Raw genomic sequence first — 24,642 nt, forward strand, 5'->3', positions numbered from 1 at the left:
CTTCCAGACCTGTGCTATACTTGATTGCAAATAGAGTGGTATGAAAAGGAAACAATAATCTATTAGGTTCAAATGCTTGTTGCACAATTCCAACTTGTTTTTTCATCTTGTCCCCCCTTTAGCCAATCAAACATACAGAAATTTAGCTTAAAAATGATTTAAACATAGCTGACAAACATAGCCTTTATATTTAATTATGTGATAAAGTGCGCGTGTTGTATTTTTCATTTTTTTCCTTTCTTTCCATATGTGTTTCTAAAGCTACATATCTTTGTTAAATGAATATATATCTTATATTGGTTGTTTAGAAAAACAGGGGTGCAAAATATATCCATGTCCTCCAAAGCTTTGTATTTTTGTTAGTATTGGATGATTATACGGTCTTCCAATGATGACATTCTTGATGTCACTTGTTCTTTCAATAAAGTAAAAAAGAGTAAATTTCTTAATTATCACCTAAATTAATAAAACCAAGAATGGATTTATTATTTATTCTTTCTTTTTTTTCTTTTTTTTGCTTTTTTGTTTTTTGTCTCCCTAAGAATGAGATAATGTGTTGTCTAGGATTGATTGCTGTTTAACTAGGTTTTAATGCATGATTAAAGCAAATATTATTGTGAAGTGATAAATTCTATTTTATATAGTCATGCTATTACTATTTTGATTTCAATGTAACAAATGATCTTTGTGGATTAAAAAATTGAAGATTCTGATTAGTAATGCTTCACTTTTTTTAATAAAATAAGAATTCAAACAGTGGTGGGAATGCATTACTTGGATCCTCTGTTGTGCTTTAGGGACATTCCATTCTTCTTAGTGCAGCAATATCTATGTGAAAAGAGAGGAGGTGAAGAGTTAAAAAGTCATACAAGAAGATGAAAGAAAAGCATAAAGCAAACCCTAAAGGGCCTAAAGTTTAAGGGCTTGTGATGTTGCCCAAAGATGCTTTTCCTGTGACTTATTCTCTTTCTTTTTTTAATCTTCCTTCATTATTGTTTCTAACCCCCTTTATTCTATCGCCCAGCTCATCTCCCCCGCGAAGTCATTCGTACATTGACTTCCAAGCAACTTCTCCTTAGTAACTTTGAACGGGCATTATTATAAAAGACCGTAACTGGTATTTCTTTTACACCTTACAACAAAATGAGAGAATTCAGGCATAGGTTCTCTTCGTTGTCAAAAAAAAAAAAAATGGGTGAATGATTATGAGAAATGCAATCACATTTTAATACATTTTTAGTTATGAGGGTGTAATGTCCACCCTCGATGAGGATACGATCACACTTTTCGATGACATTGATGGCATGGTACTCTTAGTACATGGAAAATGTTCTCCATGCTACATTTTGTGACTTGTAAGTGGTTGCCCTGAAAAGATAAAAATGGAAAGAAAAGTACATTCTCTCCAAACAGAGGTTAAAATCGAAAGAATATATATATATATTTAAAAAAAAAAAAAAAAGTTTAAGATCATCCAATTGAGTTGATTGTTTGTTCAACCCATAAAGTGATGCCATTTGATCTTTATAAACATTGTTGGCTCTAAATCTAGCTTCTTTCTGCTCATTTTGTGGTCCCTAATACTCATGCTTAAAAAGCTCATTTGTGGTCCCTAATACTCATGCTTAAAAAGCTCAGTAATTAAGCAATGAAACAACTGGTGTAAGCATAATAATTGTTTTGGCACTCCACAACAGCTTTTCATTCAATATTGGAAATATATATAGGGGTAACCTTCATCCCACATGACCATATCCATGCCATTTCAAAGTCCCAAAAAAGCCAAAACAAAACTCTCGAGCTTCTCTAATTTCCTTTGGCACCTCACACACTCACAAATAATGAGAGAGACTCGCGAGGTCGAAATTGATTCAATTATGTGACAATTGTTGAAGTAAACACGATAAAAAGAGATAAGAGTCCAGCTTATTAATTACTGTGTAAGAGTTCTTATTAGACATTATTCATTAAAATTGTAATAAATAAATAAATTCGGACTTTGTAACACTACTCAAGAATTTGTCATTTTTTATATTAACTTTTTAAAAAATAATTTCAAAAAAACACAATTTATTTATTTATTTTATTTTACCTAAACAAAAATACATTCATACTCCAACTTAATCTTGGAGACTTGAAGCATCGGTCTTCTATTTTTACATCAAAAGGAAGATGGGACTTGCTTGGATAGTTCAGCCACTCCATGAGCAAAACATAAGGCTTGGTGGACCCCAATTTCCATGGGGTTGAGGTAAAACTCTGGTGGGCTAAAAACCAAATAGGCCCAAATCCCTTCTGATTGGGTTTTAGCTTTAGACTAATTTATGGAAATTGGGGTCCACCAAGCCTTCATCCAATGGGCTTTTTCAAAACTTCAACCATTGTATTACATGTGTGGATGTATTGTCCTTGGGCCTACGAGCCCTTTTCCCTTTTAATTTGATACTAGTTTGATGACCACCAAATTTCTTTATTTTTGTATTTCTATAACTTAAAATAAAATACTTAATACACACGTCCATAAATTTATAAAAAATTAAGGCTACTTTTGGTACACGATAATATAATGGAATGGAAATGGAAGGTAAGTAGAATTTTGAATGAGGATGAGAAAGCAAAGAAATTATTATTCTCATTTTATTATGGTTACAAGTATAAAATGATGTGATGTTTTAATATTTAGTTGGACCAATTTAAAATCGATAATAGAATAAATTTTAAATTAAAATTTTTAAAATGTCTTTCCTAATGACAAATAAATTAAACTATCAAAATGACATATTTCTGTAATTTTTTTGAAAATTGATATTAAATTTTTGGCTCCATTTGATGGAGTTTCCTAATAATTTTAAAGATTCATTTCGGCTCTGTTTGTTTCGATATAAAATATTTTTAAATATATATATATATATATATATATATATAGGTGTTTAGTAAAGGATTTGTAAAATAACTTGTCCAAAATTGATGGATAAATTATTTTATTTAAATTTTAATATTATTTTCTTCGTAAATATTTTTACCACAACTAAACACAAAAAATAAAAATAAAAATATTTTTTGAAAAATAGTTTACATCCAAACAAACGGAGCCTCCATTTAAATTATTTTTCTTTTCTCTCTTGTTTATTCACAAAGTATTAGAAATTTATTTGATAAGTGAAAATTGCAAATGCACTTGTCACACAAAATTACCTCATTAAATTACATGTGTGGATGTATTGTCCTTGAGCCTATGAGCCCTTTTCCCTTTTAATTTGACACTAGTTGATGACCACCAAATTTCTTTATTTTTGTATTTCTAGAACTTAAAATAAAATACTTAATACACACGTCCATAAATTTATAAAACATTAAAGGTTACTTTTCGTACACGAGAATATAATGGAATGGAAAGAAGGTAAGTAGAAATTTGAATGAGGATGAGAAAGGAAAGAAATTATTATTCTTATTTTATTTTGGTTACAAGTATGAAATGATACAGAAATTATATAAAATTCTAATATTTGGTCAGATCAATTCAAAATCTGTAGAATAATCTTTTTTTTTAAATGTTTCTTAGCAACAAATAAATTAAACTATCAAAATGATATATTTCTGTAATTTTTTAAAAAATTAATATTAATTTTTTGGCTTCATTTGACACAAAGTATTAGAGATTTATTTGATAAGAGAAAATTGCAAGTGCAATTGTGACACAATTTCAGCCATTAAATGAGTGGACTTTTGTTGTGGGACCTATAGGGTTTGGGACAACATGTACATGTGCATTTGCATAGCATAACTCATTTCGAAAACTAGGTCATTTTCATTCCTCAAAAACAATAATCTAGGCCTGTTCCCAAACAGACACAGAGAGAGAGAGAGGAGTCTCCAAAAAGCTTGGCCTAAAATAAAAAATAAAAAATAAAAAAAAAAAGAACCTTCATTAAATACCATACTTGTACGTTCTCTCCAGAACTTTCTATTCTAATAACACGGAACGGAAGAGTGGTGGCTCTTCTTTTTCCCCAACCCCTGAAATCAGGGTTTTTCTAGGGTTTTAGACATTTATCTGTTCCTCGCATCGCCTCACTAAAACCTAAAGAGAAAGCTTAAAACCTTTTAAAAAAAAAAAAAAAAAGGCCTAATGGTTCGCTCTAATGGCGTCAGACTCATCCACTGGCTCGCCCGCAGCGCTATTTCCCGGAACGCTCTCCAAGATTCCCCAATCGACGTACTTTTTCCCTTTTCTCTCATAATTTCTTTGTCTAAAGCTGTGGATTTACGCGTGTATATATATATACGTGGATATATAGATATATTGATTGTTATTGATTGCAGATATACGGATCGTTGTCACGAGGAGGTTTAAGGAGGTTCAGTTCGGCAATTTGCAACCATCCCAGGGTCCTTACAATTCCCAATTCAGGAAATGGTATCAAGATTCCTTTTTTTTTTTCCTTCAATGTTCAATTTTGTTTTCTTTCGGGTTTTGATTTATGTTTCTTGAATACACAGTTAATCATAGGAACTGGTTCCGACTTGGGGTATTTAAAACCAACTGGGATGCTGCAAGGTCAATTCATAGCACTGGTATTGATTTTACTCTTATTTTTTGGATACTTCTTTATGTTCTGTTTGGTCCCCAAGAAAATGTTGGAAAATAAATGGAAACAGAACATCTATAGTTATACTTGGGTACACATATATGTTACTTAGACCTAGGAAAGTAGGCAGGTTACTCTGCTAAAATTAAAAAGTTCCTATTTAGATCAGTAGATTTTATTTTTCAGTTGTATACAACTAAAATAATGGAAAATGAGACTCAAATTTATTTTTGTTTTCCTTTCAGAGGTTTTTATTTATATATTTTATCTGGTTTGTTAGATAATGCAAGGAAAAGATATATATATATATATATATATATATATATATTTAGTATTACATGTTCAAAGTCTTGGTTTGGGGTAACAATTCGGTGTAGTTGAAGTGAACTTTTTACAGTAAAAATATATAAGAAGTATTACATGCATTCACACAATCTGATTCTTAACACTGCATGTTTTCTTTTTACAGTAGATTGTGCAACGTTTTTTTTTCCTTTATTCCATGGGATGTCAAAGTCATTTTTTAGTCATATTTTGCTAAGTTTGTGTTTGTCTTTCCTGATCAGCATCTATGGCTGCAAAAGATTATTATGACACACTTGGTGTAAGTAAGAATTCAACTGCATCTGAAATCAAGAAAGCTTATTATGGGGTATGTATCTACCACTCTACATTTGAAAATATGCAAATGTGAATTTTATTCTTTGATTAGGCTATTAATTGTGGACGGAACTTATTAAGATTGTAGTGCTGACTTTCTTACTTATTATTCAATGTTGTTTGATATGCCATCCATTCATTTTCTAATTTCTTATGTGAATTTGTCATTGTTCTCCAGCTTGCAAAAAAACTACATCCAGATACAAATAAAGACGACCCTGAAGCAGAAAAAAAGTTTCAAGAAGTCCAAAAGGCTTATGAGGTAAAATTGATTGTGAACTGAAATAATTGATAATCTTGTTTTATATGCACAGAATGACTGGAAAACATTCCTGTTTCTACTGTTACAGGTTTTGAAAGACGAGGAAAGACGTCAACAATATGACCAGGTTCATGAATAATTTGTTTATGTATATAATTTGCTAAAATGATGTTGCTTAAACTGTATACGGAAGTAGAGGTGATAGAGTGTTACTAAACTTTTGCGTACCCTTGTTATATATGGCGACCATATTTCTTTCTTTCTTTCCTGCTCCCTTTTGTTATAGAAATTAGAAATAGTATCGAGTTATTTTGAAGAGTTGAACTGAACAGGATACTGATGAGGTCAACTTCTTAAGTTGACACGTCATCAATTATCAACTTAACTTTGAGGTTGACTAACTAGTAATATACAAGTAACACTTTTATATATAAGTAAATAACTGTAATATGTATTGTCTATATACAATATAAGTAGCACTTATACGTGTAACTGGTGTATATTCTCTTATATTATTATATTGTATATGTTACAACATATAAAGTTCAGCATGACATGGTCCAAAGATTTGACCTGAGAAAGATCAGGCCACTTTGAAGTTTGAACCCAAATTCTTCTAGCTCGGACCATCCCATTCTGGCACATGTAACACCTCTACTCATTCTATTCTTAATACCCTTCTGGGTAATCCTTTCCTTGATTTGAAGCTGGAGTGTGACATCAGAATGTGACCAATTTATTAAAGGTATCACGATCAATAGAACACACTTGAATCTTTTAACCATATTGAACCACCATCACCTCTTTGCTAGTAACGGCTCTTTAATTTTATGTAAAATTCATGAGAATTTAAATATTGGCTTATGGAAAGCTTTTAGTGGTTCGCAATTCTCTCTCTATTTCTCTATCTCTACATGTTTGTTTGTTAGGTTATTATTATTATTATTTTTTTTGCATAAACATTTACTGTGTCAGTGGAGATGTTTATATGTTACATATGCTTGTCATCCTTTAAATTGTTGTGTTCAGTTTTTCTTAGCCGCTAGGCCCGCTATAAATTTTGTTAAAATGCCTATCTCAAAGTGGTACCTCGATCCTCTACATTTGATAGTGAAGATGAGGAAAAGCTAAAATTTGACAAAGTAGATAAGTTGAGAACATATTTTTTCTCCACCACTCATTTAATTTAATTTATATTCCATTAGAGTTGTAATATCATGTATTTTATTTTTAATATAACATTTGAGGTATTAAAATGTATAAGACTTGTCTGCATACTCTTGCCCAACTTTGTAAATAACTTTCGGATACATGTCTTGTCATAACCCTTTATACTGGAATTTGGGATTTAAGTCAGTATGACACCTGGACACATAGCTGTACCTGTTGCATGCATTTGAGTCCATGTAACGTAGAGAGAAGCACTCTCTCTCTCTCTCTCTCTCATGCATTTGTAGTGCATAGGCCAATATTTTTGCAATTACTTTTGAAAGTTCCAGTTGGGGTGTGGCAGTCTTGCTCAGTTAAGTGATTTGATTTGCTAAGCACTAGTCTGGAACTCGTCCCATGGAAAAATTACTTTACTGCTCTCTATTGTCAATTGTATATATGGTGGTTGCTATCAGTTTTGCACTGTCATTTCTTTTTTGATTGTTTTCTCTATTAATTTTAGTCAATTTTCTTGTAAAGTTTTTCCCTCTTCTTCTAACGATTAGAATCATATTTTTGTTTCTTTTATGCACAATCTAACAGGTCGGCCATGAAGCTTTTGAACAAGCTGCAAATGGTAGTGATGGTGGTGGTACATGGAGTCCTGGGTTCAATCCATTTGACATATTCGGTACTGAAAATGTAAGGGCTTCATCCTGAGTATATTTAAATTATTTCTTAATTCTATGATTTATGGCTTCTCTTCACCTGTTGAAGTATTTGTATTTCTCATATTCTTCATATGCTGATGAGAATCTAATGAATGTTGATTTAGAAGAACATTTGGATTTGTTCCTGTTTAATATAACAAGAAAAAATTAAATAAGTTATGCATACTCATGGAACATAGGAGCAAAAAGTATAGTAGTAGCTGATGGTCATGGTAGCTGGATGATAGGGATGCAGTATTTGTTAGTTTATGGCTACTTTCTGTTAACACCTTACCTTGTGGAGCTTGTAGTTCTATTGCTAACTGGTAATCTTCAGCCCATCAATTTGGGGTGTCAAGTTTATGATGTTTATCTGTTTTCGTTTGACTTTCCATGTACAATTTTACTTATTGATTGTCGTATTTTTATCCTGTTCCCTTTTTTTTTTTTTTGGGGGGGGGGGGCGGGGGGTGTTGTGTAACGCTTGATATAATGTGAGGCCTAAGGCAAAAGTTTTAATAAGGCCTACACCACAACTTCCAATATCACCTTTACCACCACGCCATGGTAGTTTCTTCGACTCCAAAAAGTTTCTAATCAATTACTTGCACATAATGTCGTAGACATTGTTTACACTCGTATTATACCAAGGCACATTTTTCGTCATACCCTCTACATATTTTCACAAAACTCCCACTCTTGTCTATCCAAACACAACTTGCACTAAAAAGTAATTATAGACACTAAAGCTCAACATACACATGGACAAACAAGTAATTAAGCTAACATTAATCATATACAACACCCATAAAAAAAACCCATCAACCAAATGCACATTGTATCATATTGCACTGTTATCACTTTTTATTTTATTTTTACATTCTGAAGGATAATGGAAAGTATTTGAAATTATCTCAATAACTAGTATGGACATGAATAAGGTTTATGAGAAACAAATTTTTTATTTTATTTTTTGAATAATGATAATTGCAACTTCATGTTTTTGGTGATTGTAATTGTTTTTATCAAAGAAGCACGGACATGGATAAGACACAGACACGGCGACACGGCAAATCCAAAACAATTAGGACACAGACACAGCAAATAGTGTATATATGTGTGTGTGTGTGTGTGTGTGTGTGTGTGTGTGATGTGATACTTTAAAAATTACTGAGTGTAACTATTTTTCATCAACGTCACAATGAAAAAAAACACAAATCATAACTCATAACTAATAAACTATAAAAGAACAATGTTGCATAGTTGTAAAACCAAATAAAAAACAAGACATTAGAATAATAACTAGTATCATTTAATCATCACAGCAACTTTACTCCAAATATAAAAGCATAGGCAGAAAGGACTATTAACATTCATGACTGTTTATCATTCAGGATTTTACTGTTAGTACTTAACATTCACAAAAACCTAAAGGCTAGTCCCCAAAAAAGATACAAAAACAAGTCAATGTACTATCATCTATTCCCATCCATCATTTGACCTTAGACTTTTACCATTTACAATACCAAAAGGATAGTACAAAACAAAAAACAGAACATATCAGCATTAAATATTAAAAAAAAAAAAAAAAAAAATCCAGACACGTGTCTGCGGAGTGTCCGAGCTGTGTCTGTGCCATGTCCGAAAAATAAAAAAATAAAAAAATTCCAGACACGTTTTTTAATGTGTCCGACACGTGTCTGGGCGTGTCCGTGTCAGACACGGATTCTTCGCCCATTTTGGCGTGTCCGTGCTTTCTCGGTTTTTATTTATTTGTTTTTCTTTTGTCTCAAAACACAGTTAAATTCGAGAATCAACGTTTTTCAAATCAGATAAGTTGGATAGATTCATGACTCTGGTCTATCCTACATGAATAGAAAAAAAAAAAAAAAAAATGCATGAGAGCAGTATATTTCATCTCTTTCTATTATTTAAATTTTACGACAGTTGTAATTCAACATATTATTACATTATGTTTGTGTAAAATAGAGTATATTAAATAATAAAAAAAAACTATTATAATTAGACTTGCAATAAAAACTAAAAGTTACTTTAAAAAAATAAAAGAACAAGAAGATTACATAACGGGTCCTTTTCCCCAAATGGGGCCTTAGCCCTGATAGCACATTAGATAGATTTTTATTCTTCAAGCTTTGTTTCATTGAATAAAATTTTATTTATTTATTTGCTTTTAGATTTTTTTTTGTGTGTGTTTTAGTCAGCCTGTCAGGACTTGATTATTATTGTCTTTAGAAACCTTAACAAGAACAGCAATTCAGACTTGTTAAAGGACACAAAAGAAGTCCAGTAAACTTAATCAACTTAAGAACCACACTTCTTCTTTTCACCTTTCCTTGCGCTAACCTGAACACATTGTTTTACGAGTGCTTGAACACATTCTTGGGGATTAATTTGATGAGTTGATGATTTCTAGGGGAAAAAGGGACTTATGCACCATTTCTAAATCCCGTGTGCAAAAAATCTAGACACAAGCTTACAGAGTGGCCTCTTGATTTCTTGATCTAGTTAAATTCTAGCCTAAAGAGCTAATACATAGGGTTGTAAATGAACCTAGCCAAACCAATATATTAAACAATTCTCTTTCTTTTTAGAACCAAATTAGCCCAAACCCATTTATACCCCAAGCCCATCATGATTCAGAACTTCCACGCCTTGCTAGAATATGAGAGCCTGTTTGGTTCAGTTTTCTAAAAACAGTTCTCAAGAACAGGAAAATATTTTAAGGAATTATAAAAGCAAGTTTTTATCAACTTTTTTTACCTGAGTTTTTAGAAACTGTTTTTGGAAACTGTCAACGAAACAGATTCATGTACAATTTGCTGATTTTCAGTTTTCAAAAGCTGAACCAGACAGGCCCTCAGGATTCTGTCAGGTGTAAGCTGAGAATCAAGAGGAAGTAAAAGAGGTTAACCGTTATAAACTCCTACCTGCTATATGACCAAAATATGATCAATTCCTAAAGTATGAGAAAAGACAAATAAAGCATACCAACAGCAAGTATAATATGAAGGCTTAAATTAAACTGAGACATGTTACTATATCATGGCACTACTATGAGATTTTGGTGGTTAATGAGATATTGTTGGAGATTTTGGGTCTCAAAAAAGAAATAGAATTTCTTGGAATCTTGGTCAATGCAATTGGCATGATATGTTTCCCAAGAGGTAGCCAATTGGATACTTACAGAAAAAAAGAGGTAGCCAATTGGATAACTTTTTATTTTTGATTCTTTTTCTCTTTATCTTTTGGCTTAGGGTAACTGCTTTTGTTATTGTCCTAGGGTTGCAACCTCTGTATTCTCTTTGGGAAAATTATTCGTGTTGTCATCTGTCTGGGTTTATTTATGTTATTGGCGTGTGTTGTACTTGCTGAATTTCGTAAAACATAATATATATTTGACTGTGATATCTAATCTTTTTTTTTATTTTTATGCTTGAGAACAGATCTTCACCAATATTTTTAATAGGGGTATGGGTGGCAAAGATGTCAAGGTTTTGATCCTTTCCTCCTGTGTTGGTGATTTTTGTGCATCAAGTTTTGGTATTTGGGGTTTGTTTCATTTTTTACTTGTCATGCATAGGTATCCGTTGAACTATCCTTTATGGAAGCCGTTCAGGGATGCACCAAAAGTGTCTCATTCCTGACTGAAATGCTTTGTGAAGCTTGTGGTATGACAATAGTCCTTTGTGCAACTATATTTTGTTATCTCTTTTAGCACCATTTTGAGCTCCTTTCATTTGGTACATTTAGTTCTGTGTGGTAAATGGGTTTCTCTGATCATTTTATTGTTGCTTGAATACATCAGGTGGTTCTGGAGTTCCTCCCGGAACCAGGCCCGAAACTTGTAGACATTGTAAGGGCGCAGGCATGGTGAGTTTTCTTGTGCTTTTATTTTTAATCATGATGATAACCAGATTAGTATTTCTATTAATAACATTTGGTTTTGCATGTCTCTAGATATACAAGCAAACTGGCCCGTTCCATATGCAGGTTACTTGTCCCCAATGTGGTGGAAGTGGGAAAACTGTAAAGGTAAGTCGACGGCATCATCAGAATATTCAATTTGTATTGATCTTGTCTTGTATCCACGACATGTGTGTGGTACTCATGTTGCAAGGATGCCATGTGCAAGTGCAACTATAATTTTATCTAATTTGAGTTTATTAATGTAATCATTGTGCAATTTATCCAATAAAACAGTAATGTGTTGTGGCAAACGAGAAATCTTATAGGCTGCTTGATGGATATACGAGTTTGTGACCTTTCGTTTTGCTTGTTCGTTGAATAATAGGTTATGTTGCAATAGTAATATGTGATCATTTGACAAAATCAATTAGGTTGTTCCATTCACTTTTTGTCTTTTTAGAGATTGACAAAGCGGCACTTTCTCAATTATCTTATAGAGGACATTAGGAGCTTCTTTTTGTCCTCCTTTACTGAAAGTAGTAAAGGCTGAAGAAGTTTGGGATGGTGAGGTTTAGAACTTTTGTCATCCTGTAGATTTTACTGTGAGTGTTCTTGCCGATTACTGGATGATCACGACGTGTATGTGGGCATGATAATGGCACACGTGTTAGTTGAAAAGAAGTCAGCCCTTTATGTAGCTCTAATGTTGTATGCCTAACATAGATAATGGCCTGGATTCTTTATTTTTTTTATTATTATTATTTTTTCTTTTGGGGTTGGGAGGTTAGGATATCTTTGGCTGGTTTTGGTTTTTTGGACCTTCGATTGAAGCCTAAAGCAGTTCACTTGTATTGAGATAATGCGTACTCGTATTGGTGTATATATTTTGACATTAATTGCTTTTATATGTGGAGTTATATAAATGTGCAACCTTATAGTGTCTATTGGAAAATTGATTTACAGGTAAAAAATAATGAGTTGATATATTAATATCTTTATTTTCTTTTACAAAGCTAATTTTTTATGCAAGGTCCCAGTTGCCTGAATATTTTGATAATATACATTAGATTCCTTGGTGAGATGAATGGATTTCAACGTCTTGTCTTTCACATACTTGGTCCTATAAAAATTAGGAGATTTGCGAAATGATCCAAGTCAAACATATGGTCACATACTAGGAACAAGAAAAAGTCATTCTGTCACACCAGGGTAACTAGTAAGTCTGGCTTGGTATTTGGCTTTGCCTTAAGAAGTTGTCGGTTTATGCTCTCTGTTGTTAGGTATTCGATTTGATGCTGTGTTATTGTCAAGTGGATGGTTTTTAGCAAGTAGATTTTTACAGAATCTTGCTTGCTTGTACATATTTTTCTTTTTTCCATCTTAGGCTTTTAGTTTTGGCTCATAATTATTTTCAAATTTCTTCAAAAGTTAAGGCTTGTTTTCTTTTCTGTCAAGTTTGTTTTTAAAACCTTACATTGGGTGATGTTACACTAAATGGTAGCATTGATACATGTACCACCTATCTACTTCTGATTTTGTAGGACTTTTATATTTTGGTGAATGTTATTTTGGATCTGCAATCCTTGGACTTTAAGGAGTAAACCTAGAGGTCTCTTAGTATGAGGTTTATGCATAAACTGAGTGGAGGCGAATCTCCTTAGCACCTATTAAGTTTAATATTAGATCCTAATGCCTTGTGACTTTCTTTTGTAGTCATTTCCTTCTCCTCCTTATTCTTATTTTATTCTAAATTTAATATACATATTTTGGTTTCCTTTCGAAGTATAATGGAAATCTGTCACAAATTGATTAATTTTGCATCTCATTTTTTTTTGATATGCTAAACATGTGGAGTGGATGATTTATATCAAAATTGGTGCTGATCTACTACCTTTTATGGTTGGTGCACAGAACTTCTGCAAGTCTTGTAAAGGCGAGCGGGTAGTGATGGGATCAAAGTCTGTCAAATTGGATGTTATGCCAGGTATTATCTGTTTCATTGAATTGGGGACTGTGCTAGTGAATGGTTCATCATATTGTTCAAATGACTTTCTATCTTATCCATCGAACAGGAGTGAAAGTTGTTCAAATATTGTCCCTTAGTGTTCTGTAATTAACACAAACCCCTCCTTGAAGTTAAATTTATCCATGCCCCCCTTGAGGTATTGCTAAGGTCATTTAATGTTGGAGATTAATGTTGCTTTATTTCGAACAATATTTTGCAATGCTCCTTGGAGGAGAAGAAAGTGTTACAATAGGTGATGTGTTATTGTTGTTGCTTTATTTCAAACAAAATGAGTGTGACAGTAACCAACATAAAAGTGTTAGTAGTTGTAGTAATAGCAACGAAAATTATAACATTAAGTCGCCAACAAACAACATAAAGAATAAGATTATTCAGTTTCATAAGTCCATGGTTTTTCCATACATTTATACTTGCAATACACTTTTGTTATTGTTGTAACTTATAAAAAGAAAGGGTAAATTACCTTGATCTCCCCTGAGGTTTTTCTTAATTACTATTAGATAGTTTTGCAAAAATAATGACAGAAGAAAGCATTGTTTTAGAAAACCTAGTTGTTGTGGACAAAAGAAATCATTGTTTTTCTTCTACCGTAAGGGCTACTGAAGATGAGACACTTTACCACAAAAGGACCAGATGGTGATGGTATTTTGGTCCGTATAGTTGAGGCTTGACATTTTACTTTATTAGTTTAACTTGCGGAAGGGAAGATCATAGTTATGTCAAACAAACCTCAAGGGAGGTTGACCAAAAATTTTTCGTAAGTTTAATTCTAGAGTAATAAAGGCAATCCCTGGGGGAGGTTGTAGTAATTTACCCAAAAAAAAAAAAAAAATGGTTGTTGTGACTGGTTATTGATTTCGTCAAGTATGTTTACATCTGCAGGGGTAGACACTAATGAAACTATAAAGATGTATAGAAGTGGTGGAGCTGATCCCGATGGGAATCAACCAGGTGATCTTTATATTACTATCAAGGTAACTTGCATAACTTCTATCATTATTTGTTTGTTATTTATTCTTCTTTATTAATAGTTCGCATGTTAATTTTTCTTCTGCTTGAAATTTATGAACTAAACTTTAATCCAGGTCCGCGAAGACCCTGTTTTCAGAAGAGAAGGGCCTGATATTCATGTTAATGCAGTTCTAAGTGTCACTCAGGTAGTTATTTCTTTGATACCTTTACTGCACATGACGACTATTGCGATGCTTGATGCATGATATTTCAGTGTGTCATTGTTGACTTTTTTGTACCTTATCCAGACATATACGGTCATTGCAACTTGTTTAAACTTTTCTATCAATCCTAAAATTTATACCTTGAGGGATATATTAATTGTATTAGGCTTCTCGTTTTTCAAATTAGTCTGAGAGTTTAATCTAATACACTTGGTGTGAAGTCAGTTGTCCTTATGCAGTTTGTTTTTGTTTTTGTTTTTGTTTTTGTGTGTTTTCTGCTTCATCTTAAAAAGACAATAAAATGTGTAAATGTAAGTTATAAGGTATACTAGGAAGTGTCTAGTTCTATTTAATGTAACTGGTTTTGAGTAGAAATTGTCTTCATTTTATTGATCGAATCAAATTTACTCGCTTGCAGGCAGTTTTGGGAGGAACTATCCAGGTCCCCACTCTAACAGGAGAAGTTGTTCTAAAGGCATGGAATTCATTGCAAGCTTCTATGTTTCATTATCAATAGTTGTTGTAATTAGGTGTATTTAAGGTGTTGTTTGTCCACCCAAGCGATACAATTGAATTGCTTTCTGCTTTGCAGGTCCGTGCTGGTACACAACCTGGTCAGAAAGTGGTCTTGAAGAGAAAAGGTGAGAATGATGCTTAAAATATGCTCCCTCTCTCCCAAAAATAGTTGTCCTTTCTCTAATTTTGGTGTCCCATATTTCTTATTCAATTTGAAATGTCAAAGTATAAAGGTTGCATCTTTTCAAAAACATCCTTAAGTTTTGAAATTTTCTCAAATTGATATATAATTTTTTGAACTTTAAAGGGTAGTCTTGTAATTTTGTAAGGCTAAAGTTAAAATCCCCAAACGGGACAATCAAATTGGGATGGGTAATACTAGTTCCAATCGTATCCCCAAGCCATGCGCTTTCTAATCGATGATCAAGTTCTTCCCAAATTTTTTGAGTTGCATTTCTAGATTAATGTGTTATTTTCATTCACCCTTTCTGCGTCTTTGGCTGTGAAGCCGTAGGATGTGTAGGTAAATATTGGTGGAGGTCATAACCCTAATATTGATACAAATGTATACATCGGTGATAAAGTATTATTATACTATCTGATTAAAATAGTTCAGGTGTAGTTATTATTTTTACTCGCATACAATATTACAATAATGTATATTAGGTTTACATAATACTGAATTGTGGTTTCTTAAGCTTCTTTGCTATGTGGATTCAGTTAGGGAAGCGAAAAAACAGTACAATAATCTGAATGGAGCAAGGAATAAGGCACTCATTTTGTTGGAGCAAAACCTGGATGTAAACTGTCCAGCCCACCCCACCCCACCCCACTTTTAACAACCCAAATGTAACATTTTGGTTCGGGTGTTGGTTTTTCAGAACAGTTGTGAATTGTTGTAGCCAAGCATGTTTCTGGAGCTGTCAATGGTTACTCCTTATATCTTCCTATATATTGCTGACCTGTAAAGCGTGGATACTTTCTTAGGGATGTCGTGGCTTTATCCGATGCTTCAGGGCAGTGTCCTGGAGTGGTAGATTTATTTATTTTAAGTTGGACACCTAAGGGATGCGGCTAGGACACTTTTGGTACACAACAGGGTATTTTTTGCAATTATTTATTTTGAAGGACGGGGTGTTCAGTATGAAAATAACATAAAATTTAAAAAACAAAATGCACACCCAGTCATGTCTGGTTTTTCAAATTAGTAATTATGGTCATTGTTTGTGGATAAAATGAGTAAAAATTAATTTTTTGCATGTATAATTATATTATATTTTATTTTATTGCCGTATACCTGCTATGGCCGAGCTTTATATATTTTTTTATTGTTGTATCATTGTGTTTTTAACCTTTGTCCTGTAGTTATATCCATGCTTCATAGGTGCTTACAACCTAACTCTTGTATTTGATAGGTTTCAAGATTTTACCTTGCACATCAATCACTATTGTCTCAAAATGCATCAGTTTTTATCTTAGAGTAATTTCAAATTTTGATGTGTTTTCTTTTTATATTTCGAAGATTTTTGACAGAATGATTTGAGTCATGGTTTGCTAGTTATTTGTAAACTCGAGGAGGTACAAGTCAAACATATCTATTTAGTTCTGGTTTAGTACAATGATGGTGGTTCATTTGATATTCCTTCATGCTAATTAGGATGGCGTTTTCAAAAAAATAGGATGGGAAATGGAGGACTATTTGCTGGTGGGATCATGGACGCATTAAATCAATTAAGAGATTTGTTGGTTTTGGTTACCATGTTACATTTTAAATACCTCCTGCATTCCTAAAAAATATTCAGACATGGTCCATAGAATGAAATGAAATATTTCTTAGATGGTCAAAACAGTTTTGAGCATGTAATAGGCTTTTCAATTTAAGGAAGGACACAGGTTTCAGTTATCATTTGACATTTTATGGCGCACGTGTGAGTGAGAGAGAGAGAGAGAGTTGTATTACTAGTAATCACATTCATTTATATTAAAATATTATGAAGATTGTTAGCCAGGACATGGATAGTATAGGTGGACGTGTGCTGGGAATTGAATGTAAAGTGGTAAATGTGTCATGTGCACTGAAAGCTCAAGTGGATGAGGGCCACCTAGCTACAATCATTTAGAGTTGAGCTTTCATCGGTTGCTTCATCTATTACTCTAGATTGAGAGCTTTGATTCTATACATCCATCCTTTGAAGAGGATACATCTTGTACACAATTTTGGATACATTTGAGATTGTTGTAGAAGGGTAGGTGAACCCTTGAAGTCTAAGTGAGGTGATCACATAGCAAGGTGAGACAAGCTTTTTAAACTTTGTAAGGGTTTGCTCTTCCCGTGAAGGAGAGCTTGATAGGTCAAGTGCTCTCTCCTCCTCCCGTTGGGTCATTGCTATTAACAATCAAAAGTACGTAAGTTTACCTTCTGGGGACAAAAAAAGGTCTATATGTTTACTGACATGTCCATGCTATATTGAAGCTGATCTATGCTATAAGCTAATTTGGTTAGTTGTAGTTATTGTCTTTATCTAATTGCTTTCCTAGAAGCTAGGCAAGTAGATGTAGTGGGATGCATTCTACTTGCAGAATACTGTAAGGACTCTATTTTTATTGTATAAACTGTTAGTCCTCCGTTGTAAGTTTGAAAAGCATGCCTCTTTTGTATGGGTATTATGTGCTCTGACGTTCTATTATTTTCTTAATGGTGTTGTTTTACAGGGATTAAGACAAGGACCTCGTTCTCATTTGGGGATCAATATGTTCACTTCAATGTCAGCATCCCAACGTATGTTCTCTTGTTCCTTTTTTTCCCCACCTAAATAGGTTCTCTTGTTCCAATGTTCCATAGCCATTTTTATGTGTGTTCATGCCCCTCCGTTTCTTCTCCTTCTTCTTTGTCGTTCATTTCTCGCATCATGCTACTGCCCCTCTGGTGATGATGGAGCATACACGAACACACAACTGCACGAATACATTTTTGTATAAGTTGAAGGAGATTGAAATAAATAGCTCGACACTTCTATTAATGTCAATGATTAGATCATGCTTTCTTAGGGATATGCTTCTGTTAACTCTCTCTCTCTCTCTCTGAATTTTATTTGGGGGCAGGAATGTGACCCAGAGACAGCGTGAACTTATTGAGGAATTTGCCAAGGAAGAGCAAGGGGAATATGAGAAAGGTGCTGCAGCTGGTGCATCCGGGTAAGCAGGTTGTGTAAACTGCTTGCGTCTGATAGCCGTTACTTAGGTAGAGGTGAAAATTTTCCCTGTTCATTGGATTGGAGGTTTTGCCGAAGTAATTTCGGACTTTTTTTTATTTATCCTGTTTTGTAAGGTTTTGTATAATTTCCTACCTCAAAGTTATAGTCATATTTATTAAGATCATGATGCATTCAGTCTTCCCAGCTGATATTGTACATATCTTTTTTGAGATAGTTGGAGCCAGTAGGACATTTTGCATTTCAACGAATAAGCGGTTGAGCTTTAATCATGTGAGAACCCCATGCTTGAATTTTTTCTGGTACAAATATCTTGAATCTCCTCTGAGGCCAGGGGTAGCAATTAATGTCCAAACTCGTCGAAACTTGTCCACTAAAATTAAATCATTTGGGCATCCAAATTTAAATGAGTGGGTCAACATCCAAATTTAAATGAGTGGGTCAGTGATGGGTAAAAAGTGGCTATTCATACAAGATGGGTTAACCCGCTCAAATAAAAGAAAAAATTACAATGCTTAAATTATTCTTATTTTATGAACTGTTTTGGATGAAATCATTTCAAAACTCAAAATAACAAATACGCAAAGGTTTTTTTTTTCTTTCTTTTTTTACTCAGTGATTAAGTAAACTGGGGAAAGAAAAAAAAATATTTATAATAAGTTCTGAAAATTATTTCTTTCTGACAGATTTTACCGAAAGAAAAATAATCAGATCGTTTTGGCCTTCAAGTAGAAAGTAAGGGAAATAAATAAAAGAATCAAATAAAAACTGTGAGTTTTTGTTGTTTCTTTTTTATTTTTATTTTTTCCTTGGTGATTAAGTCTTCACCCTATCCACTTCATCCATCTTCTCTTTAAATTACTATCCATTCAAATGTATATATGTGTAGAGATCGTGTGTACAGATCCATCTCCATGTTTAATCTCTATTCTAAAATCCTACTAATATACTTTTATATATACATACATATATATAATGAGATCATTTTGATTAGTCAAAAATAAAGCAACGGAAATAAATAGAAGAATGAAATAAAAGCTGGAGTGTGGTTTCCTATTTGTGACTCAACCGGTAAACTTTGCTTATTTTGGGTTTTGAAATGATTTCATCCAAATATTTCATAAAATAAGAATAATTTTAACGCAAAAAAATTGTCCGGGCTAATATCAGAAGTTTGTCATCATAAAGATCCAATTAAAAAAAAAAACAAAACAAAACAAAACAAAACAAACAAACAAAAAGAGTTGAAACGGATTGACCCGTTTCTAACCCGCCCATTTGAGTCCTTACCCATTTATGACCCACTATTAGTGGGTTGAGAATGGATTATTGACCCATTCATACACAACCCCTTCACAACCCAACCAAAACCCGCCCAAACACACCCATTTGCCACCCCTAGCCTACCTGAGTGACTTTGCATTGACAATGCAAATACTACAAAAATGTGTTAAAATGCTCGATTTAATGCTGTTATAATGTTGCAATATGATATAATATGTTGCATATCTTCGATATAAATATGCTGCACAAATTTTTAAAAGTTTGCATGTTGTGATGTAGTTATGTTGCATTGTGATATAGTTGTGTTGCGGCTGTGCACTAGGTAATCAGGATTTATATTTTGTAAGCATAATTTTCATAGTTAAAAAGTATAGTACTAAGCAAATGGTTGGTAAACAACATTATAGGAACATTCTTAGTTGATGGTTTTCTAGGGTTTTTCTCTTTTTTACTGGGTTTTCTCTGGGTTTGATTTGTCAAAATCTTGAGTGGGTTATTAAAAACTGGTGAGTCAGAAGAATAGGTTTTGCTAATTTGATGATCAGTTTAGTTCATAAGCATGAATGTATTTCTTTTAGGTCTTAAAATGACCAGACATACATACGTTCTGTAATTATATTTGTCTACTTCCTATTTCTCATAGAATAATTTAAGAATCGAATTCAATTTTGATTTTTGTCGAATTCAATTTGTATAAGTGTGGTAGTGGGATGTCATGTGATGGGACCTATTACCTCTTTCATATAAATTAAATCTTGTAATTGTTGAATTCAGTCCTTAAATCACTATTTTTTTTCTCAATATAAATTTTAAATATCGAAAATATTTTTAATGACTGTATATGATCTTGGATTGCTAGTGTTATATTATTGTTTTTCGATTTTTTTTACTTAAATTTATATTTCATTATTTCATATATTATTTTTAATGTACTTTTGTTTCTCAGTACACCCCATCAAGTTTCTAATTTGATACTCAAGTTTTTTTTTTTTTTACTTAAATTTATATTTCATTATTTCATATATTATTTTGGGTTAATTTCACTGACACCCCCTCAAGTTTGACCAAATATCAGTTTGAAACATCTTTCAAAAATAACTATCACTTAGATCCAATTTTGCTTTTCCGTCATAGTCATCGTTAAAAACATGGGAAAATACAACTTTGCCCCAAATTTTTTCATCACATTTATTCTAAAATATCAAATAATTTAAATGACTATTATACCCCTAATTATTGACTAATTACACTTTCCGGACCCACGAATTAACAAAACACCTAAATAATTGGTAGATTTTCTTCCAAACAAGCACGCCTATAATCCGTTGCGAGTGTACCCTTGGTGACAAAGACGTCGGAGAAGTGACCGTTGTGGTCAAAGAGCTCCTCGACATCACCGGAGACGATAAACCCATGCAATTCGTGAGTTACTAGGTGAGAAAGCCGTCCAGAAAGCCCAAAGGTTAGCTAACCTTTTCCTATAAGTTCGGCGAGAAATTTGCTAGCGTCAGCGGAGAAGAAGTCTAATCAGCCCATCACAGCCTATCTCGTCGTTGCTCCCGCTGTGGGGACTAGTTCATTATACCCACAGGTGGCTGGCCAGCAAGTGGTGGACCGTACCCCGAATTGCTGCTGAGAAGGGTTTTGGAGAGACAGTTGGTGAGGTCGGGAGGGTGGTTTGGTGCTTAGCCACCACGATTCGGGTGTCGCCGCCGCTGTCTCCTGTGCCAACATCCTTGCCGGTGTAGGTGGTGGTGTTGTGCTCGTGTGTATAATATATATATATATGTGTGTGTGTGAACTTTGATCTAATTTCTCTGAGGCTATGTTTGGTACGGTGGGTTTGAAGGAGGAGGATAACATTAGTTATGAGGGAAGGGGAAGGGAAGGATAATTTTAACCCCCTATCATGTTTGGTTAGTTAATGAAGAAAAAGAAAGGGAAGGATAATAATCATGTTTGGAAAAGAAAAGAAATGAAAGGAAAGTAAATTATTTTAATAAATTGACTATTATACCTTTTTATATTTTGAAATATATATATATATTTCAAAATATAAAAAGGTATAATAGTCAATTTATTAAAATAATTCACTTTCTTTTCATTCCCGTTCTTTTCCAAACATGATTATTATCCTTCCCTTTCTTTTTCTTCATTAACTAACCAAACATGATAGGGGGTTAAAATTATCTTTCCCTTCCCTTTCCTTTCCCTCATAACTAATGTTATCATATACATATATATATTTCAATATCCTATACCTGGCCACAAGAAAAGAAAAAAAATAAAATTAGGGCAAATCATTTCAGCCTTCCCAATCTCGCCTCCATCTATATTATATATATATATATAGTCTCCAGATGGGACACAAGAAAAGGAAAAAATAATTTAGGGCAAATCATTTCAGCCTCCCCAATCTCGCCTCCATCTCTATTCTCGTTCTCAACTCTGAACTTGCCCTCTCCTCTTTCTCTCTCTGCACTACAAGAATCAGAAGTTCAAAACCCATATATTTCAGTTTATCTATCTATTTGCAAGAATTAGAAGTTCAAAAACCGTATCCATATATCATTTCAGATTGTTCAGAAAATCAAAACCCATATCTTTCAGTTTCCATCGCCGTTGTTCCAGTTCGGGTTCGCTGTTCGCAAGCTTCAATCACCGGCCCGCCGTCTCTCGCTCTCTCTGCAACTACTAACTTGTATGTATATTGTTTTGCAAACTTGTGCAATTTTGAGGGTAAAATTGGCATCACAACTCCTCCATCAGTCACTGCCTTCACTTTTTTTCCATTTTCTCCCATTTTTTTGAGGATATGAAAAATACTGTTGAAGCTTTGACATAACCTTCCAAACCCTTCCCTTTCCTTTTAACAATTTTTGCCAAACACAAATTTTTAATTCCCTTCCATCACCTTCCCTTCCCTTTCGACCCTTTTTCCATTGTACCAAACTGACCTTGAAGCAAAATTGACGCTGTTTCATAGAAGTTTTCCTTTTTTATCTAAATCCTATGAGTGAGAAAGCAATTGAAGGTGAAAAAATGGGACGTGATTTCCTCAATCAAGAATAACATATATAGATCATCTCTTATCTTGCCCAATATTCCACCAATGCCTAACCCAAGAATAAGACATAAGAGAATCAAGAGGAAGCAAGTCAAGGCACCTCTAGACAAGGTGTGTAGATACAGAGCATATAGGAGTATATATATGTGTGTGTATATATAATATAATTTGTAAATTTACAAAATTTTACGGCTTTTGAATTATTAAGGAAATAATTTAGTCAGTCAAACTAAAGTCAAAAGAAAATAAATATGTCATTTGAATAATTAAAGAAACAATTTAGTGGGTCAAACCAAAGTTAAAAGGTAAGAATGTCTTTTTACATGTAAAAAGTGGTTTGACACACCTGTCAATTAACTTTTGGGGTGCAAGTAAAAAACGGATTTGTAATGTGAATGATAGTTATTTTTGAAAGATATTTGTGGGTAATATTTGGCCAAACTTGAAGAAGGTATCAGTGAAATTATCCCTATTATTTTTAATGTACTTTTGTTTCTCAATACATTCCATCAAGTTTCTAATTTGATACTCAAGTTCTTTTTTTTTTTTATTTATTTTAATAGGTAAACATCAATAACACTATGTCATCCGCAAAACGCCTGGTAAAATATTGGGATGTCTTTTTTGCATGTCTTTCATTCTTAGTATAAATAACAAATCTACTTAAAATTTGAAAAACAAAATTCAATAAATGCTTGATATATCATAATTTCAAATACATGTTAACAGAATTCAAAGCATTATCATTATGTCTGTAAATTTGGGAGTTGGAAAATATTATTATAAAAACCGAAATTTGGTTATTTTCACGAAAAGGCAAGTTTTTTTGTTCTTTTCTTTTTGATAAACACATACAATAATTATTTTCAAAACATTATATATATATATATATATATATATATTGAAATTATTGGATGATTTATAATTTTTCATTTGTCTTCGTTATTTCTCAACACTTCAGAAATTTGGTTAGGAGGGGGAAAAAAAAATTTGAAGGAAAAAAGACTTTCTAAAATTTCCTAACTTCAAAAAAAAAAAAAAAAAAAAAAATGATAATTTTCTTAAAAAGTTTCATGCTAAACAGATAGAAATTTATTTTCCTTTTGGCTTCGTATGATTTTTTTTTAATCATTTTAGAGGTTTGGTTAACAGGTGTTTGGCTAATTTTAATTAAACAATCTCTATGAGATGTGATTAATTGGTGATGATTAAACGGTCAATTCTCCAATCAAGCATGTAAGAGAAGCAGGGATGCTGCTTTTCTGTTGGGTTCGAATGTCTCAATTAAGAGGAGTTTTGCGAAAAATAAAAATAAAAAATACAAAGAGGACTTTTGCAAAAAATAAAAAGAAAAAAAACACAATGTATTAAGAACATATGATATTCACCTTTATTTCAAAAAAAAAAAATACACATATGTACAATAAGTACAAGAATAGTTTTTTATTACAACTATGTAATCCTAATGCTACACTACTTGGTATATAGAAAGAGTTAAAAGAGAAAAAAAAGATTACATTATGAAATACACAACTCTCAATTTGAAAATCAATTTTTTTTTCAATTTCAAGTTTTCATATTTATCAATTCTCTTTTCACTCCCTTATCGCTACATGTCTTCCAAACTTACGCTGTTTGATACGATTATTCAGCTGTAAGTGATTTTTAAAAATTACCATCTGTGATAATCATAATGCGAGTAGTGATGTTTTGGTCAAACTCTTAGACTGAATTGTCTGACCTGCAACTTTTCATTATCATATTTACCAAATATAAGAAAGTAAAAAGTCCCACTTCCTTATCTTTTGCTTACATGACTAATCAAAACTTATAGGTCAGGCAATTCATTTCAAGTAATCGACCTAAAAATCAATTATGCAACAAATAAGGAAAATAATTCTTGTACCAAATAGTTGTCATGAATTGTTAGACCTACTTTTTTAATTAATCAATTATGTAACAAATAAGAAAGTGGAGTCCTCCACTTTGTTGTATTTGATACAAATAGCTAATTAATTTTTTTTCAGTTAGGCAATTCACTACAAGTGTTCCATGTGAGTATCAC

At 32.8% G+C, this 24,642-nt stretch overlaps 1 protein-coding gene across 1 annotated transcript; it reads left to right on the forward strand.

The window, feature by feature from the left end:
• Positions 1-3,840: 3,840 nt before the first annotated feature.
• Positions 3,841-18,392, forward strand: LOC132299307 (chaperone protein dnaJ GFA2, mitochondrial). The gene is made up of 18 exons (XM_059795835.1): positions 3,841-4,216; positions 4,324-4,417; positions 4,501-4,575; positions 5,156-5,241; positions 5,428-5,511; positions 5,600-5,638; positions 7,264-7,362; positions 10,835-10,882; positions 10,972-11,059; positions 11,197-11,261; positions 11,349-11,423; positions 13,209-13,281; positions 14,206-14,297; positions 14,409-14,480; positions 14,917-14,973; positions 15,091-15,139; positions 17,727-17,793; positions 18,117-18,392. The coding sequence occupies exons 1-18, from the start codon at positions 4,130-4,132 to the stop codon at positions 18,211-18,213; spliced, it is 1,347 nt and encodes a 448-aa protein (XP_059651818.1). The 5' UTR covers positions 3,841-4,129; the 3' UTR covers positions 18,214-18,392.
• Positions 18,393-24,642: the final 6,250 nt, after the last annotated feature.

This window comes from Cornus florida, unplaced genomic scaffold, assembly GCF_030987335.1.
Source record: "Cornus florida cultivar Cherokee Brave unplaced genomic scaffold, ASM3098733v1 CherokeeBrave_3.0.0_Hap2_Chr03, whole genome shotgun sequence".
NCBI classification, from domain to species: Eukaryota; Viridiplantae; Streptophyta; class Magnoliopsida; order Cornales; family Cornaceae; genus Cornus; species Cornus florida.

Excerpts from the sequence above, each read along its gene's own strand:
- LOC132299307 (XM_059795835.1), top strand. The coding sequence starts at position 4,130 with ATGGTTCGCTCTAATGGCGTCAGACTCATCCACTGGCTCGCCCGCAGC. Across the intron at positions 5,512-5,599 it reads AAGTCCAAAAGGCTTATGAG|GTTTTGAAAGACGAGGAAAG; the intron begins GTAAAATTGATT and ends CTACTGTTACAG. Across the intron at positions 14,481-14,916 it reads CAGTTCTAAGTGTCACTCAG|GCAGTTTTGGGAGGAACTAT; the intron begins GTAGTTATTTCT and ends ACTCGCTTGCAG.